The sequence below is a fragment of the Pristis pectinata genome, chromosome 16, assembly GCF_009764475.1.
Source record: "Pristis pectinata isolate sPriPec2 chromosome 16, sPriPec2.1.pri, whole genome shotgun sequence".
Taxonomy (NCBI): Eukaryota; Metazoa; Chordata; class Chondrichthyes; order Rhinopristiformes; family Pristidae; genus Pristis; species Pristis pectinata.
This window is the reverse complement of record NC_067420.1, coordinates 34,335,056-34,353,967: the sequence shown is the minus strand read 5'-3', so window position 1 is coordinate 34,353,967 and position 18,912 is coordinate 34,335,056. Positions and strand designations below refer to the sequence as shown.

General features: G+C 38.3%; 1 protein-coding gene across 2 annotated transcripts in view; it reads right to left on the bottom strand.

Moving 5' to 3' along the window:
• LOC127579010 (eyes absent homolog 1-like) overlaps positions 1-18,912 on the bottom strand; it is a 196,013-nt gene that overhangs the window by 117,393 nt on the left and 59,708 nt on the right. For both annotated transcript variants that reach the window (XM_052031642.1, XM_052031641.1), the window contains exon 2: positions 2,274-2,398. In XM_052031642.1, coding sequence (XP_051887602.1) covers positions 2,274-2,394 — 121 coding nt within the window. In that variant the 5' untranslated portion in view covers positions 2,395-2,398. The remainder of the gene's footprint in view (positions 1-2,273; positions 2,399-18,912) is intronic.

Here is an 18,912-nt window from a genome sequence, read left to right as displayed (position 1 = left end):
TCAATACTGGTTTCATGTAGGAGCAATCCTGCTAGTCCTACTAACTCTCCGGATAAGCCCTGAAAATTCTTTCCTTTCAAGAACTTATCCACTTCCTTTTGAATGCTGCAATTCAACCTGCTTCCACCACTACCCCTGGAAGTGCAAGTTAATGTGCATGTGATGGGGATAAAATAACCTGATATTTACAAAAATATACCTGGATCACTAATGGGTGTGGAAAGTTTCCCTCCAGTGGATTGGGTGTAGAAAATCAAGAGATATGATTAAAAACTGAATTAATCTTGAAAGAACTAATTTAAGAATTAATTCCAGTGGAATTAAACAATGGCTTGTGAAGAAATTGCTACATTTCAATGACTGCAGACTGCATTTAAATTTAAAGGAGTAAAGAGATGTAGAGAGTTTAAGGAGAAAACTTCATAATCTGGACAGCACTTAGTATTTACAAAGCACTTAACAAAGTTTTCTCCTTAAACTCTCTGCATCTCTTTACTCATTTGAACATTCAAAGAGAAAATCAACAGCCACCAAATTAAATAGGCAAAGTTGAGAGCAGTGGAGAGCAGCAGCCTGCGGCTTTATTACCATTGGGCAGGAGGTACAGAAGCCTGAAGTCTCACACCACCAGGTTCAGGAACAGCTACTTCCCTTCAACCATTCGGTTCTTGAACCAACCGGTAAAACCTTAATCACTACACTTTAGCAACACTATGACTACTTTGATCACTTTGCACTAAAATGGACTTTTTTTTTTGTTCTAATTGTGTTCTTTCTTGTAAAAATTGTGTATAATTTATGTTTAGTTTATGTTTTTCTTGTGGATGCTGCTTATATGATGCTATGTTCCTGTGATGCTGCTGCAAGTAAATTTTTCATTGCTCCTGTGCATAACCTGTACTTGTGCATATGACAATAAACTCGACTTTGACTTATTATTATGGCCAGATTTTACCTCGCACCGCAACAGTTGGTGGGTTCCATGGAATGATAGCATGAAGAATTCCACCTGTGATTCCCAAAGCTCTGAGCATGATCTTGGATGGATGGAACAGCAAAAAACATACAGTGTCTCACAGAGAAGGAGGGCATATTAGAACACCTGACATCTATTCCAAGCAAGGCTTCTATGACTACACTGCAGCAGCCAGTGACTTGTGCATAAAGGCCACAATGTTATGTTTGCCTCTGATTTCAATCAAAGATATATTTCTGGTAGGGGGGGGAACCGGTTATTTCAAGAAGGCATTGAAATATCTGCTATTCCATGACACACTTATTTGTATTCTCATCCCAAATCCTATGAGCTCTGAGTATTTCCTTGCACAGGCATTCCTTACACAGAAAAACATGGAATTTATAGGATAGAAAAGATACATGAACGCAAAAAAAGGGACTAGGATGATGCCATTCAGCCTCTTAAACCTGCCCTGCCATTCAATATGATCATGACTAATCTGCCTGAGGCCTGCTCTTCTGTGCCCATTCCCCCAGCCCTGAATTTCATGATCTTTGTCTACCTTCTCTTTAAGTACCTCCTATGATCCAGCCTCCACAACCCTCCAAGATAAAGAATTCCAGAGAGTAATTAGCCCTTCAACCCATTCAGCCAAATTAGCCCAAACCAAATGTACATGCAGCCAGTGAGCTTTCTCCCTTTATGATTCACTCAACTCCATTATCATGCCCTTCTATTCACTTCTCACTTGAATACTTATCTGGCTTGTCCTTCAATGAATTTATCCTACTTGACTCAACTACTCAATGTACGAGCACATTCCAAATTCTGAAAACTCTATGGGGGAAGAGGTTTCTCTTGAATTCCTATTGGCTCTCTATCATATATTTTTGACCCATAGCTCTGAATATCCCTTCCACACTCACATGTGGAAACATCTACTCTAAGTCTAACTAGTCAAGGTGCTAAGGAATAGAAATTCATTCTCAGTCAGCAGTACTATACGCTTTATACTCTAAGTGTCATATTCTGCTTCCAAATTACATCTCAATTTATGTTACCATAGGTGTTTTTAACACTATTAACCGGGGGGTGAATTTTTAGGCATTTAGAGTTGTCAAAAATACAAGAATTAATCTTGTTTTGATTAGCTGACATTAAAAGAATTCAATGTATTCTGTTAGCTTTGTTAAACAAGACTCAAAAGGATTCTGACATCTCAATTATTAACTTCCCTGTCATTTCTCCAGTAATAACAGCATCTTTCGAGACCAGGTTATAGTCACAAACAAACCTGTTGGATTTGTTTCCCTACCTGCTTTGCCATTTGATGTTTCTGAGATGTTATTGATATGACTGTCGTTGAAGTCTGAATTGTTGGGGCACTCGATACTTGCAGTCAGATTGTGTGGGATCACCAGATCTAACATTTCCATGCACCTGGAAAGAAAAGTAATGTTTTTATCATTTGATAGCGTGCTCAGAAACTTTAAAGAACATTATGGTTACTTGCCCAGGCTACTCTAATCCCAATAGACTATTGTTTATTGACTACAGCTCTGCCTTCAATACAATAATTCCAAACAAGCTTGTCACCAAACTCCGAGACCTGGGACCCAATACCTCCCTCTGTTACTGGATCCTTGACTTTCTAACCAACACACCGCAATCAATGTGGATAGGCAGCAATACCTCCGGCGCGATTATTCTCAACATTGACGCCCCACAAGGCTGCGTCATCAGCCCTCTACTCTACTTCCCTATACACTCATGACTGTGTGGCCAGATTCTGCTCTAACTTCATCTACAAGTTTGCAGATGATACCACCATTGTAGGCCGTATCTCAAACAGCAATGAGTCGGAGTACAGGAAGGAGATAGAGAGCTTAGTGGAATGGTGTCATGACAACAACCTTTCGCTCAATGTCAACAAAACAAAAGAGCTGGTCATTGACTTCAGGAAAGGAGGCGGTGTACATGCACCTGTCTACATCAATGGTGCTGAGGTCGAGAGGGTTGAGAGCTTCAAGTTCCTGGGAGCGAACATCACCAACAGCCTGTCCTGGTCAAATCACATAGATGCCATGGCCAAGAAAGCTCACCAGCACCTCTACTTCCTCAGGAGGCTAAAGAAATTTGGTTTGTCCCCTTTGCCTCTCACCAACTTTTGCCGATGCACCATAGAAAGCATCCTATCTGGATGTATCAGGGCTTGGTATGGCAACTGCTCTGCCCAGGACCGCAAGAAGCTGCAGAGAGTTGTGGACACAGCCCAGTGCATCACGGACACCAGCCTCCCCTCCTTGGACTCTGTCTTTACCTCTCGTTGTCTTGATGTAGCAGCCAGCATAATCAAAGACCCCACCAACCCGGGACATTCTCTCTTCTCTCCTCCTCCATCGGGTAGAAGATACAGGAGCCTGAGGACACGTACCACCAGACTTAAGGACAGTTTCTACCCCACTGTGATAAGACTATTGAACGGTTCCCTTATACAATCAGATGGACTATGACCTCATGATCTACCTTGTTGTGACCTTGTACCTTATTGCACTGCACTTTCTCTATAGCTGTGACACTTTACTCTGTACTGTTACTGTTTTTACCTGTACTACATCAATGCACTTTGTACTAACTCAATGTAACTGCACTGTGTAATGAATTGACCTGTACGATCGGTTTGTAAGACAAGCTTTTCACTGTACCTCGGTACAAGTGACAATAATAAACCAATACCAATACCAATACCAATAGCACATCCCAAACCCAAATCCACAACTGCTACCACCAAGAAGCACTAGGGCAGCAAGTACATGGGGACACCACTGTCTGCAGGTTCCTCTCCAAGTCACACACCACCCTGACCAGGAAATACATTGCCATTGCTTCATTATTTCTGAGTCCTGGAACTCCCAGCTCAATATCACTAACAGTTCAAGAACATAGTTCGCCACCATCTTTACAAGTGCAGTTAGGGATAGGTAATAAATGCTGACCTTGCCAGTGACGTCTATATCTCCAAACGTTCATAAAAGTGAATGATCTCAACAGCACCTCTGCAAGCTCCATTTGATAACCCTATAAGTGTCCCAAACCTGCTTTCAAGTTTTAGAATTCAAACTTTTCCATATTGTGATCAATTGAGATGTTGTGAAATGTTCTAAGTATGCCGATCAAACTGATGTCAGTTTTGCATTAATGAGGTTACATTTATATTTTGTTAACAGTGATACTTTCATGTTACTCGAACACTACACTTTTGGAAATTTTTGAATATCCACCTGGAAACCCTAATGAAATGTTTGCAGAGCATTTGTACATAAGTTAACATGGCAAGTTTTAAATTGGCATGATAAGATTTTGCTGGGAACCACAGTGGAATTTGCCACTATCAGGAGTCTGGGTTATGAACAACTGGAGAAATATTCCAAGTTCTGGGTCTCGAGCAATCCTCACTCACTCATGTTAGTTTAGCAACTCCCACTGGCACATTAGAGATCCTTAATTTGAAACTTAAACAAATACACATTGTTAAGTTTATTTTTTGTACAGAATTACAGTTGCCAAACAGAGAAAATATTCATAGCTCTTATAAATATTTATTGGTCCATTCTGAAGGGATATTCATATTGGGAACCTCAATGGTCATTGCTATGACTCTTTACTCTGGTAATTTTCCATTAACCGAATCTTGCTGCTCTCAACAAATTATATTTTTTGATTATGTCCATCTTTCTTTTAATTAACAGACAAGCCTCCTCCTTACTTTGAAAAGCCCAAGTATTGCAATAATTAAATAGACATCTTCTTCATTATCAGTAACTACAGCATCCCCTGCTGAAGGACAAGTATCAAGATTACAAGCTGAGAAGGTTAAAAGCGATGACAGCAAAATCTTGTATTTAAATCAGACCTTTTAATAACAGAATATCCCAAGGCACCTCATAGGAGCCCCTTCAAATACTGAACCACATAGGCTGATGTCAAAACACTTTTAAAGTTTTGAAGAGTGTCTTGAAGGGTGAAAGAGAAGTGGAGAGATGGAGACATTTAAGGGGGAATTTCAAGCTTGGAGGCTTGGCAGCTGAAGGCACAACCACTAATGGTGGAGCAATTAAATTTGGAAATGATGAAGAGGCCAGAATTAGAGGGGTGTAGATATCCCAGAAAGTTGTATATCTGGTGGGTGTGATAACATTTGGAAGTGGGGAGGCCATGTGATGATTTGAGAAAAAGATGAACATTTTAGAAGTGGGGGCTTTGCTTACATGGGAGCCAATATAAGTCAGCAAGACCAGGGGTGATGGACAGATGGGGGTTTGTGTGAGTTAGACCATGGGTAGCAGAGTTTTAGCTGAAAGAGGTAGAATTAAGGAGGTAGGCCAGATCTTCAAGTTTACAGATAACAAAGGTTTTAGTCAAAGACGAGATGAAGTAGAGTGACCTTGTAGATATTTCTGGTCTCAAAAACAGAAGTCTTAGTGATGGGACAAAAATATGGCCCAAAACTCATCTCAGGGTCAAGTGTGGCACCAAGGTTGTGAACAATCTAGTTCACTTTCAGACAGTTGCCATTGGCAGGAGCTTGGAGTTATTGGTTAAGGAAAAGAGCTTGTGAGAAAGATCAATGTAAAAGTACTTTCCATTATTTGGATGGAGGAAAATTCTACCCATATCATCATCAGTCTAACAATTCAGAAACAGTGGTGGGGAGAGAAGGTATTGGAAGCAATCTTTACTATGACAGGTTAGAAAAGAATAGAACCAGGTAGGAGCAGTCTCACCTCACTGTGTGACAAAACAACCAATTTTTAGAAACGAGTGCAGTATGCAGTAGGTATTACATGCTATTTGCTATTACCTCCAATCTTTGTACAACTGCTCACCTAAAGAATATTTTCTCTCTCCACAGATCATGAGTGGCTGAGATGTTTTGATATTTTGTTTCAGATTTCCAACATCATCAGTATTTTGCTTGCATGTGAAACAGTAGGGAATCTAACTTTATACTAAACTATGGACATTTTAGAACTGATATAAAAAGTTTCTTTTAGAAATCAATGGAACCATCAGAGTACGATACTCCTAACTAATTAAAATCACACGCTTAACATAAGTGACCCAGGACAGATTCCTGCCCAAGTCCTTTATAACTTGTAACTCTTCTGTGATCAGAACTAGCAACTGTATGTTAGAAAATGGATCATTGCCACTTCTCAGTCAGGCTTGGAGCAGATGAGGTTGAAGGGAAAGTTGAAGACAATAGTAAAATACTGGCAAAGGACTCTCAGGGGAATGGAAGAACTCTGGTTAAGCTGGTAAGGTACTGTAAGGGTAAATGTTTGGATTTGTGATTCATCCTAGTTCCAGTATGTTATTACCAGAGTCTGTCTCTTTTCTGATAAGAAGGTAAGATTATTGGAGGTGGAGTAGACCCCATGACCCGCTAAAACCTGCTGTGCCATTCAATAAGATTATAGCTGACCCTCAAGTCCACTTTACCACCTTATTCCTTTATTCCCCCTAGTGTCCAAAAAGCTAAGAAACTAAGGCTTGAATATACTTCATGATCAAATATCCACAGCCCTGTCGGATAAGTAATTCCAAAGTTTCGCAATCCTCTGAGTAAAGAAATTTCTCCTCATTCAGTCAGTCCCTTGCCCTGAAATAATGCCCCCAATTCTAAACTCTCCAGCCAAGAGGAACCAGCCTCTCAACATTACCCTGTCAATCCCTCTCAGAATGTTATCTTTCGTTGAGATCGCTTCACATTCTTCTAAACTCCAGTGAATATTGCCAAACCTACCATTAATCTTCTTCTGGGAAAATTCCATCTACGTAGGAAACAATCCCTTCATCCCAGGAATCATCAAATTCTGGCAGCATAAGTCAAATTCTTTCTTTTCTACACAGTTTACCATACATCGTAGGACAGGTTTCCTTTTTAGAAAATTGGTGTTAATTGGGTGGCTGAACATCACAAGGGAGTCAATGACCTTGCTGCCCATAAACTACAATGGACGCTTACAAAAGCCTAGTGCAGGGTAGCTGAGGTGTCCTCTTGAGGCAAGTAGTAGGAATCTGTCCCATAATCAGTGCCCTGCAGATGTAGTTTGGACTCCAGTGTAACTTTAAATCAGATGTGGGAGGATTATACATTTGTACACTTTGTCCAATACCAGTGATTGACAAGTGAGGATGGTCTGGTCTCTCTAGCTCCAATGGTATGAGGGAGCTGGTATAGGTGATATGGAAGATACACAAATTATTATAAAATTTACACATTTTTCTGGATGCCAAATTGGTGCCAAAGTCAATATTTATTTCCTTTTCCTAATTGCCCTTGAAATGAGCTGGCATCTTGAACCACTGCAGTCCTCCTTGTGAGGATGCTCCCACAGTGCTGTTGGGTAGTGAATACCAGCATTTACACCCAGTATATTGAAGAAACAGTGATATACTTTCTAGTCAGAATGATAAGCAACTTAGGTAGTTACCTGCCTTGTCTCCCTTGGTGATAGAGGTCATGCATTTGGGAGGTGTTGTTAGAGAAGCCTAGATGAGTAACTGCAGTGCATTTTGTAAATGGCACACACTGCAGCCACAGCGTGGTTGTGGTGGAGTGAATTAATATTTATGTTGGTGTTTAATGTTTAGGGTGCTTAAATTATCTCAGATTGGATTTCTCCTGCTTTTTGTGAACAGGACAAATCTGGACAATTTCCTACCCTCTAAGGTAGGTGCCAGTATTGCAGCTGTATTGAACCAGCTTGGCTAGAGGCATGGCTTGTTCTGGAGAACAATTTTTCACTTATACAGACAGGATGCTCCATGCTCATTGCCTCTGCTGCATTGAGTATTCTTGGTTGTGTCTTGATATCGTGTAGAGTTTATTGAATTGCCTTTAACCTGGCTTCTATGATGGTGAATCTTCCATTCAGCATTTCACGGTCATGCATGCCTCAGCCTTCACTGATGATTTTAAAACTGAGGTGCTGCTTGACTGGATGAAATTGAGTATCCTCAAGAGGCCAGAATTGGAGGAATGCAAAAATTGGATCAATTATAGGGATAAACAATGTTTTATAAATAGTCAGAAGGATGAGAATTTTAAAATTGAAGTTGTACTATTGTGCCAGAGTGACACTGAAACTGCTTTTTGAAATGAGTTGCATTGAGCCAGATTGAGGATTTGAAATAAGTACCCCAGCAGCACAAGGTATACCCTGCTAATAGGTGGACAAAAGTAAGTCTAATACGTGGCAAATAATCGCATTATGTCCTGATTAATTAAATTGTTCATATTTGCCTTAAGTACTGAGGAGACAGAGAGATTAAACCCTACCAAAACATGTTTCCACAAAATATAAAGCTGCCTCACTGGGGTGGGATAATTGAAAATGAAAGACAGGACCATGATTAAATCAGGAATCCTCACCCATTTTTCCTAATATCCTATCAGTTAGTGAGGGAAAATTTGACTTAGAAAATTGGCTTCAGCCTCTTGTATCTCTGCAAGGTCCCTGTTTATCTGTATGAGCGATGATCAAAACCAATAATTGGCTGAGAAATCAGACCTTGACTGTGTGTCCAGCAACAATATCAGTGCCTTTAACAGAGTTAAACATCATCATGGCATCTTCAGGTAAAATTTGACACAGCACCACAAAAGGAGAAATGTAGACAGGAGACTAAATCCTTCATCAACGATGTCAGGGTGAAAGGAAACCTTTCAAGAAAAAGAAAAAGAGGGAGAGATATGTGGCGTTGGTAGAAATTTACTCTTGACCACATATACTAAACCAGTGGAGAACAATATTCATCCACTGAAGGCCAGATTGACAATTGGAATTAGTTCTGAGATGCACTCGCTGCTGTCATTTTATCTGTGTTCCTCTTGGAGTCCAGCGGTGGAGGTCCAGCTTCCTATTGTTTCCTTGCAATTAAGTTGAGAAACCTGCTCATTAATCATGTGTCAGGCTGGACTCCAAGGTAGAGAGATAAATTAGATTATTTTTAATTAATTATATTAATTAAAATGTACTCAACTAAAATGTATTTTATTGTTTTAAGTGCTTCCTGCTGTTTGTAATATTTTTTAACATACAGTTTAAATTTTAATATCTTTGATAATTTAAGTTTCTTTAATAATTTCTGGATATTGCTCAGTGTTTGTGAATATCATACGTGAACACTCAAGGTCCATTGACAGTTTTGACAGCTGCTGAGAATGAGGTGTTGCTTAGCTGGCTGTCAAGGCATTTCTAGAAGGGAGGCTTGATATTTATGTAGTGATGGCCCTGCACTATGTAGGGTCTTACCAGTGAAGAGCTGGCTTTTGAAACAACTTGCTTTTGCAAGTAAGTGTTTGTAAGAAGATGGTAAATATGAGCTGGATATGCCTAATGTAGTTAAGCACAACTAAAAGTGGAATACAGTAGTAGGTTGTATAATGCTTTCAAAATTCAGTTCCATTACAAACAATGGACCCAAATTTTCCAAGCAGAGTTCAGTGTGCATGTGCTGCTATAATGTGTGTTTGGCACGTACAAGCAAGGCAGAACCTTTAGCCTGGAAGTTACACATTTATAGTGTGATTCTCTAGCAACTGAATTGCTCCAAAGAGTTTCTTTAAATGTCAGTTTACCTTCATTTGAATATCTAAGGAAACCCTGGAGAACAGGTGTAAACATTGTGCTGTAACTCTGGGGTTTCTACTGATCCTGCACCAAAGGTACAGTGGACAAGGAGGAGAATGACAAGGAAATTCAACCCTTCTCCCATCTGTTTATGTCAAGAAAATGACTAAAATGTGAAAGTTATCCCATAGCATTAATCAACTCTAAATGTTAAGCATTAGTTCTGATGCTTCAATATTCATATTATGTAAAAGATGAATGTACATTACTATGTTTTAAATCTCTACTAAATGGCAATTATGACTACTTTAACTTGTATCAAAATAACACCTGTAATTTGGCAAAGTAACTCCAGTGCTTCATATGAACATTAACAACAAAACTTCATGCATATCATACCATATTTTCTTACGATATAGAAGGATGCCATTTGACCCATTAATTCTGCGCAGGCTGACAAAGCAATCCCATTCCCTTACTGTTTATTTTCCCTGTATCCTCTTCTCCTCACATTTCCATCAGCTAACCCCCAGATTCTACCCCTCACCTAACACTAAGCAAATTCAGTCCCCAAATAACCTATCAACTCATACATCTGTGAGCTGTGAGAGGAATCCTATACAATCACAGGGAGAATGTGTAAACTCTACACAGTCACCATTGGAGATCATGATTGAACCCAGATCACTGGAACTATGAGGCAGCTACTCTACTAGCGGTACCACTGAGCTGCCCAATACATGCTTGTTGACCAAAAGCTAGCTTAAAGGGAATAGTTTTAAAGGATGTGTTAAAGGAGGAATGAGACATAGAGAGTTTAAGGAGAAAACTTCATAATCTGGGGCCTTGCAATTGAAGTTTCAACTGCTAGTGATGGAGCAATTAAAATCAGTGTTGTTTGTGAGGTCCAAATCAGAGAAGTTGGGGTTTCGCAGGTGGGCACAGGGCTGGAAGAATTTACAAAGACAGAGAGGGATGAGACCAGAGAGAAATGGTGAAAATAACAAAAGGAATTTTAAAGTGAAGTATCTGGGAGGTACTTTCCAAAAAAAGAGTTATGAATTCACGGTGAATTGATTTGAAGCATTGTTTTCATTCCGTACATCACTGCAACATCTAGTTTTTTATTTGACATGTAGATTAATCTGATTAATGTTTAAGCCAAAATGCACAAAATTTTACAATTATTTTATAAAAGCATGAGCGTTTTATAAGGCACCTCAGGTAATCTCCAGTGAAGAATATTCAGTGATTAGAAAGACCATAAGACCATAAGATATAGGAGCACAATTTGACCACTTGGCCCATCAATTCTGCTCTGCCATTCAATCATGGCTGATTTTTTTTTTCTTTTTACAATATTTTTATTAAATTCATGAAAAAAATACAGAGTACATGCATCAAGAAAGAGAGTAAAGATACTACTAAATATGTTGTGTTAAATCATACTTAAGATCACAATACTCTAAATTAATAATCACATGTAATAGTTAGTTAATAAAGGAAAAAAAATTGAAATATTTTATTATAAAAAAAATCTACTCCCACTACCAAAAACCGAAGCTGTTTGATGGAAAAAACAAGGAAAACCCCTTAAAACGTAACAATGTCAGCCAATATCTGTATTTTAGTCATCAAATCAGAGATTTTGAAAAATAATTCAAAAAAGGTCCCTACAAGGTTTGAAAGTCTAAGTTAGATTCAAAAACTGAACAACGAATCTTCTCTAGATTCAAGTATGACATAACATCCCGTAACCATTGAGCATGAGTAGGCGGAGTAACTTCCTTCCATTTAAGCAACACAGCTCTTCTGGCTATAAGAGAAATAAAAGCCAGAATGTGTAAATCAGAAGCCTTCAAAGTTATATCTTTTTCTCCAATGATCCCAAATAGTGCAGTCAAAGGATTAAGTTTAAAATTTATTTTGAAAAGTACAGAAAAAGTTTGAAAGACCTCTGTCCAATATTTTTTAAGACTCTGACAAGTCCATAACATGTGAATTAGAGAAGCCACTCTGTTATTGCATTTGTCACAGTAAGGAGATATATTGGAATGAAAACAGGATAGTTTATCTTTAGACAAGTGAGCTCTATGGACCACTTTAAATTGAAGGAGACAATGACGAGCACATAATGAGGAAGTATTAACCAATTTGAAAACTTCATTCCAAGTTTCCTCAGAAATTGACATCTGCAAATCTTGTTCCCAAGCGTTTTTAATTTTATCTAGTGGCACCTTACTCATTCCTAGTAACCTGTCATAAATATTAGGTATTGAGCCATCATGAAAGGATTCTAAATAAAAGATTACATCTAATAAATTTTTATCAGGACTCAAAGGAAAAGAATGTAAATGAGATCAAAGAAAATCTCTAATTTGTAAATATCAGAAAAAATGAATTTTTGGTAAATTATATTTGGTAGACAATTATTCAAACGAAGAAAGGTTTCCTCCAACAAACAGATCTTGAAAACAAGTAGTACCTAATTTGTCCCACTGTTTAAAAACTACATCAGTCATAGAAGGTTTAAAAAAATAATTAGAGAAAATGGGACTGGACAAAGAAAAACTCAATAAACCAAAATATTTTCTAAATTGTAACCAAATCCTCAAAGCATGTTTAACTACTAAATTATCTGTTAGTTTATTAAGTGATATTAGAAGTGAAGAACCAAGCAGAGAAATAATAGAAATTTTTTTAACAGAGTTAACTTCCAAAGAAACTCATACTGGACAGGTCTCTTGATTAATGTAATGTAGCCAAAATTTAAGATTTCGTATATTGACTGCCCAGTAATAAAATATAAAATTAGGTAAGGCTAGACCTCCATTCTTTTTAACCTTCTGAAGGTGAACTTTATTTAGTCTAGGATGTTTATTATTCCATATGTAGGAAGATATAATTGACTCAAGAGAGTCAAAGAAAGACTTAGGAATAAAAACAGGTAAAGCCTGAAATAGATATATAAATTTAAGTAAAATATTCATTTTAATAGCATTAATTTGGCCAATCAATGAGATAGAAATGATGTGTGATATCTCTAGATGCTGAGAAGGCCTTTGATCGTATTGAATGGAATTACTTATTTAAAACTTTAGAGAAATTTAATTTTGGGCCTGATTTTACCCAATGGATTAAATTACTTTATTTATCCCCTTCTGCTCGAGTTCTTACTAATTTTCAAAATTCTAAATCTTTTAAACTTCAGTGTGGAACCAGACAGAGATGTCTTTTGAGCCCTTTGCTCTTTGATTTGGCCTTAGAACCTTTGGCTATTTCTCTCCGAGAATCTAGAGATATCCTTGGTATCTCCAGAAGAGGAATTAACCATAAAGTTTCATTATATGCTGATGATTTATTACTTTTTATATCTAATGCTGAAGTCTTGTTACCTCCTATGCTTTCTTTACTTTCTCGCTTTAGTCATTTTTCAGGATACAAATTGAACTTACACAAGAGTGAACTTTTTCCTCTGAATAACCTGGTACCATTTGATATTAACGTTCCTTTTAAAATTGTAAGAAATCGTTTTACCTATCTGGGAGTGTCAATTACTAAAAATTATAAACATTTATTTAAAGAAAATTTTTTCACCTTACTGCATTATGGCTGATTTTTTTCAACCTCATTCTCCTGCCTTCTCCCCATAACCTTTAACCTCCTTACCAATCAAGAATCTATCAGTCTCTGCCTTAAATACATCCAATGGTTTGGCCTCCATAGCCCTCTGTGGCAATGAATTCCACAGATTCACCACCCTCTGGCTGAAGAAATTCCTCCTCATCTCAGTTTTAAAGGGACGTCTCTTTATTCTGAGGCTGTGCTCTCGGATCCTAGATTCTCCTAGTAATGGAAGCATCCTCTCCACGTCCACTCTATCCAGACCAATTGGAAAAATTTATCATGTGTCCTCTTCGTGGCATATGATAAGTAAAAAGATGGCAGGAGACTCAGTCGATTCCCCGTACCAACCAATGATTTGTAAACACCACAGAAGTGTTCGGAAAAAGCTTGAACTTGTAACAAACAGTTAGCATTAAAACTGTATTTTGAATTGAGAGGGTATGCTGTTGAGTATAGTAATGCAATGAAACAGCTTTCAAAGAGCAAAAGGAACTTGCATATGATCCCATTTAGGGAAGAAAGGACAAGGGATTGTTCCTTTCTGAGAATACAGGACCTTTGGCTCGGAAGGGATGTGCTGATGAAAGTAACTGGTTCACAACATGATTCTCAGTCTGTCAATTGATTTGCAACATTAACACCTACAGCAAGTTTAAGCTGTGAAAACAGCGCAATTTCAGAGCCCAGCTCCTTTGACATTCAGATGTAAAAGATCTTGAAAATATTAAATAAAAGAAATAGAAAGTACGTAGTAAGTCAGCCAGGTTTGGAAAGGCAAAATGATAAGGTTTAATTTTTGCTTGGGACCCCATCGCACATTTTTAGTTGCTGCTTATTAAAATGGACAGTTTACAACATATTTTCTGGGAATTTTTTTTTAATCCAGAAAAGATAAACATTTTAGTGTACTGAAAATCACAATTATTTGTACTATTCTGATTTCCATACTTTTATATAAATGAGCATTAGAACATGGAGAAAATGAAAAGCAAGAGATAGTGTGACTCATTTTGTGGTGGGGTTCTCAACTATATGATTACATTATGGTATTCATCTATTGCAAAAAGCGACCCTTGGACACAAAAGCCTTAGATAAAAATGACAACTGGTTTCAAATACAACAATATTATCTTTCCATGTGACTCAGACATTTTGGGGTCTGACTTGCATTCTTGGAGCCCTTCAGGCAACAGCATACGATGAAATGGTTGAACTCAGCATTTGCTGGAGTGTTCTAAACTCTAGTCAGAAAACAGAATACAAGGGTGACAGCTGTGTGTGACTTCAAAAGGTTCCTACTGTTGCAACTACATCTACAGCATATGGATGCCTCTGAGTCACTCTTAAAAGAGTTCACCTTTCTATTCATCAGTTCTGTTAATTCTGCAGATAGCCAAAAGATTAAGGGCCGTAAACTTTCTCTTATCTTGAGAAGCAGCTGGCATGTTCCACATCTGGCCACACGACAATTTATTTTCTGTTATAGAAAGGTACATTTTAAGGGAAAACAACCTTACCCCTTTATCTTGCATTTTAATTTGAGCACATCTTTTAATGGAATTTAAACAAAAAAGGATTTGACAATTTACTGAGCATACTTCATTTATACTGCAAGCAATGATTTTATAATCTGCCAATCAATGTTTATTGAATAAACATATTTGTCCTATTTTAGGAGAAGTTTAACAACATTTTGAATCTGATGTGCAGAGAATAACTTATACTGGAGTATTTCTAATTTGCTATTAGTAATTCATTTACACATTTCTTCCCACTCCCTCTGTTTTATTAATAATACAATTGTCAAGGATGGGCTTTCTTTCATTAATCTCACTATTCCACAAGTTTCTATTGGAATTATTTTGTTAAAATAAAGAAATAGTGCACCATTCATTCAACAAAAAACTCTTGCATTTATGTAGCATCTTTCAACTCTTTTTCAACAATAATTTCTTTTTGTATAGTGTCTTTAACAATGTAAATTGTTCCAAAGCACTTCATAGTATTGTTATCAAATTCAAGTTGACCTCAACCCCTGTAAGAAATACAGTGCTCTTGATCAAACTCCAAGTCAAAGAATTTTTAGAATTTCAGTAAGTTTTAAAGAGGATGTAAGGGTGGATAATGGCAATTGAAGGCATAGCTGCCAAAGGTAGAGCAATTACATTTGGGATGAATAGGAGGCCAGAATTAGAGGAGCTCAGATGTCTTGCAAGCCTTGGTTCTGGGGAAAGTTAGAGATAAAGCAGTGTGAGGACACAGAGGAATTGGAAAACAAGCATGATGATGTTCCAAAAAGCTTTATAGCCAAATGTGGTTTAGTGCCCTGGTGTCTGTGGGACATGTGGATGTGCATGTGTCTGTGTCCATGCATGTCCACGTATATGTGCGTGCTAAGTTTGTGCAGCAGAGCCTTGTCTTCAGTCATCTTGGACCTTCTTGCCATTGGACCAAGACCTCATTCTGTAGAGTTTGCTGTGCAACAACCATCTCATCTTAAACGAATCCATGCACAGGCTTTCCTCAGACCTCATCCTCGACCTTGAGGGACTGCCGACAAAGAAGGTGGCTGATATAGTGTTCTTGGAGTGTTAATGATAATGGATAAAGGATATTCCCAAGCCATTCTAGGCCTGTTGCTGATCTCCCATGTGATTAGCTGTTTGGGGATAACAAAGAGTAACCCCTCAATCCTAATTCTCCTCTCTGATTTCTTCTCTCCCAGGCCGACATTTTCTTGGATAATGTCAAAGGCACCAGGAATGGAGCTGTGTGGAGGCCTAAACCTGCACCTGCCCTACCCCTGGGCAGTAATCTTCAGTCCCAATGTACCATCCCAGAAAATAATATCGTCTAGCCATTCTAAGACTTGTGTAATGCGTTTCAAAATTGTTTAACTCTTTACCTACCTCCTTTTCTTATTACTTCCTACAAACATTAATCTTTTAGAGAACACAAGCTCTTTGTCACTGATTGCATCTTACTGATGTACTTCATGGTCACTTTAACCTTTCAGTAACAGGTCAGTATTTGAATTACACCTGTCAGGTCCCGAATAGTTTTGTACACTCACTGTTGTAGTGTAGGAAATCCTGCAATTCGTTTGCAAATTGAAAACTACCAAAATCAGCATTGTGATAAATGGACCAGATCATGTGTGGACTCCTCTCTGCATGCCCCACCGTTGCATCTACATTTTGCTGCTGCAGGGCTCTTAGAGTCTAACAGGCGATACTGACACAGTCCTTCTGCAAGGCAGAGCAGTGTGTGAGCAGAGACTAGACCACAACAGATGGAAACAAGACTCAACCCACAGACTGCCCTGATGCCTTTATAAAGCTTGTGCCATCAAAGGATTTTTCCATGTTCCTGAGAGGCACCTGGAGACAGGTGAAAAACTGTTAAATAATATTTAAAAAAAATAATTAAAAAAGAGTTGAAAAGTAACAAATTTACTGAAAACAATTGTGGTTGACAAAGTAAATTAATTTACATTATATTTAAGTAAATTAATTAACTATATTAATATTCATTAAAATAAAGCAATAAAACAAATCACATACATTATTACCAAGGATCAGTGACTCCACTCATTTGGCTGAGGGGAGGGGCAAGATACAATGTATATCCAACTCCCTTAGCTCAGCATATCAGAAAAAAAATCTTTGTACTCGTTCACAAGATCACAAGACAAGGGAGCAGAAGTAGGCCATACGGTCCATCGAGTCTGCTCCATGAGCTAAAGAAAAAGAAAAAAAAGAAAAAGAAAAAGAATTCCTTTCTAGCCCCAGTTTCCAGCCTTATCCCCATATCCCTTGACATCCTGACTAATTAGATATCTATCTATCTCCTCCTTAAACGCCTCCCGTGATCTGGCCTCCACAGCTGTACGTGGCAAGTAATTCCATAAGTTCACTACTCTCTGGCTAAAGAAATTTCTCCTCATCTCTGTTTTAAACCTGTACCCTTTAATTCTAAGATTGAGACCTCTGGTCCTGGACTCACCCACCAAGGGAAACAGCTTGACCACGTCTACTCTGTCCAGTCCTTTCAAAATTTTAAATGTTTCTATGAGGTCCCCTCTCATTCTTCTGTACTCCAGTGAGTACAGTCCAAGAACCGACAAACGCTCATCATACGTAAGCCCTTTCATTCCAGGAATCATCCTCATAAATCTCCTCTGAACCCTCTCCAACATCAGTACATCCTTCCTAAGATATAGGGCCCAAAACTGCACACAGTATTCCAAATGAGGCCTCACCAGTGCCCCGTAGAGCCTCATCAACACTTCCCTACTTTTATACACCATACCTCTCGAAATGAATGCCAACATAGCATTCGCTTTCCTTACTGCTGATCCGACCTGGTGGTTAACCTTTAGGGTATCCTGCACGAGTACCCCCAAGTCCTTTGTACTTCTGTACTTTGAATTTTCTCCCCTTCTAGATAATAATCTGCCCGTTTATTTCTTTTTCCAAAGTGTAAAATGGCACATTTCTCAACATTGAATCTCATCTGCCATTTCCTTGCCCATTCTCCTAAACTCCAAGTCCACCTGACCCGCAGCACATTCTGTATATTGGGCTGTTGTGTACTGACATGTACACTGCAGCTAGCAGAGATCTCTTCAGAACCATCAGCTAGCCAGTAGCACAAGCTAGCCCAATGACCAGATAACCCATTGACAGAATGTTGATTGAGCTCATGTCATTGGAGATAACTCAACTCATCTCATGTGAGAGGGCAAACAGGGTTTCAGCTTAATGTCTTATTTGAAAGCCTGCATCTTTGAAAGTTTGGCACCCCCCTCAATATTGTGCAAGAGTATCAGCTTAGAATTTTACACTGAAGTCTCTGGATTGGGCCTTTCTATCACTGACCCCTTGTTGATAACAGCCATTGACTCCATCGAATGAGCTTGAGCTTTTAGAGCAGGTAGGGACCTAGCATGTCCAGAACCCATCCTATTTCCAAACAAAAGGGTTGAGCAATATCAGCCAAACTATGCATCTATATTATAAAGTAATTTATTTTTCTTCATAATTTTTTTCTCTATTATTCTGATACGTTCTCCCTTTGGAGCTGAACAGCTTCATCTCTCTCCAGTTCATGTATTACTCCAGATCAAGGGGAGAGGCAGAGGTAGTCTGTCCCAAGATCTTCACCTATTTGGCTTTAAGTTGTCCATTCTATGTACAACTCCATTCTTCTTCCTTTTGCCCACACTATGTATCCCCTTCCATCTTCCTTTCCTTTTCCTACAGTCATAAAAACAGTATACTGCATCAATTATACTGGATACTACAATTAACTGTCGGACCTCCAAGCTGGGAGAGCTGTTAAAATCTAAACTTGCTTCTTAATTTACCTTTTCTTCTCTTCTACACTTTTTGGTGTAAATTGAAAATAAAGACAAAATTCAGCCTCAGTTAAAAGTGGAGTTTTACCACGACGCTCCCATTTAAAATGACATAGTTACAAAAATGGTATCTGATTGTCTGTTTGGTCTTTTCATTCATTCTTGGCTGGAAAGAGTTACAGACCATGACTGTGAAGACAGCTGAGTTATCATTACACAAAACACAACCCAAAAATAAGTTGCTTCAACTGTGGTGTGTTGTATTACTGCAGAGTGCACATTTTACTTGGCTTTATTGAATACAAAATTAATCTGGTTGTTGAATAGCT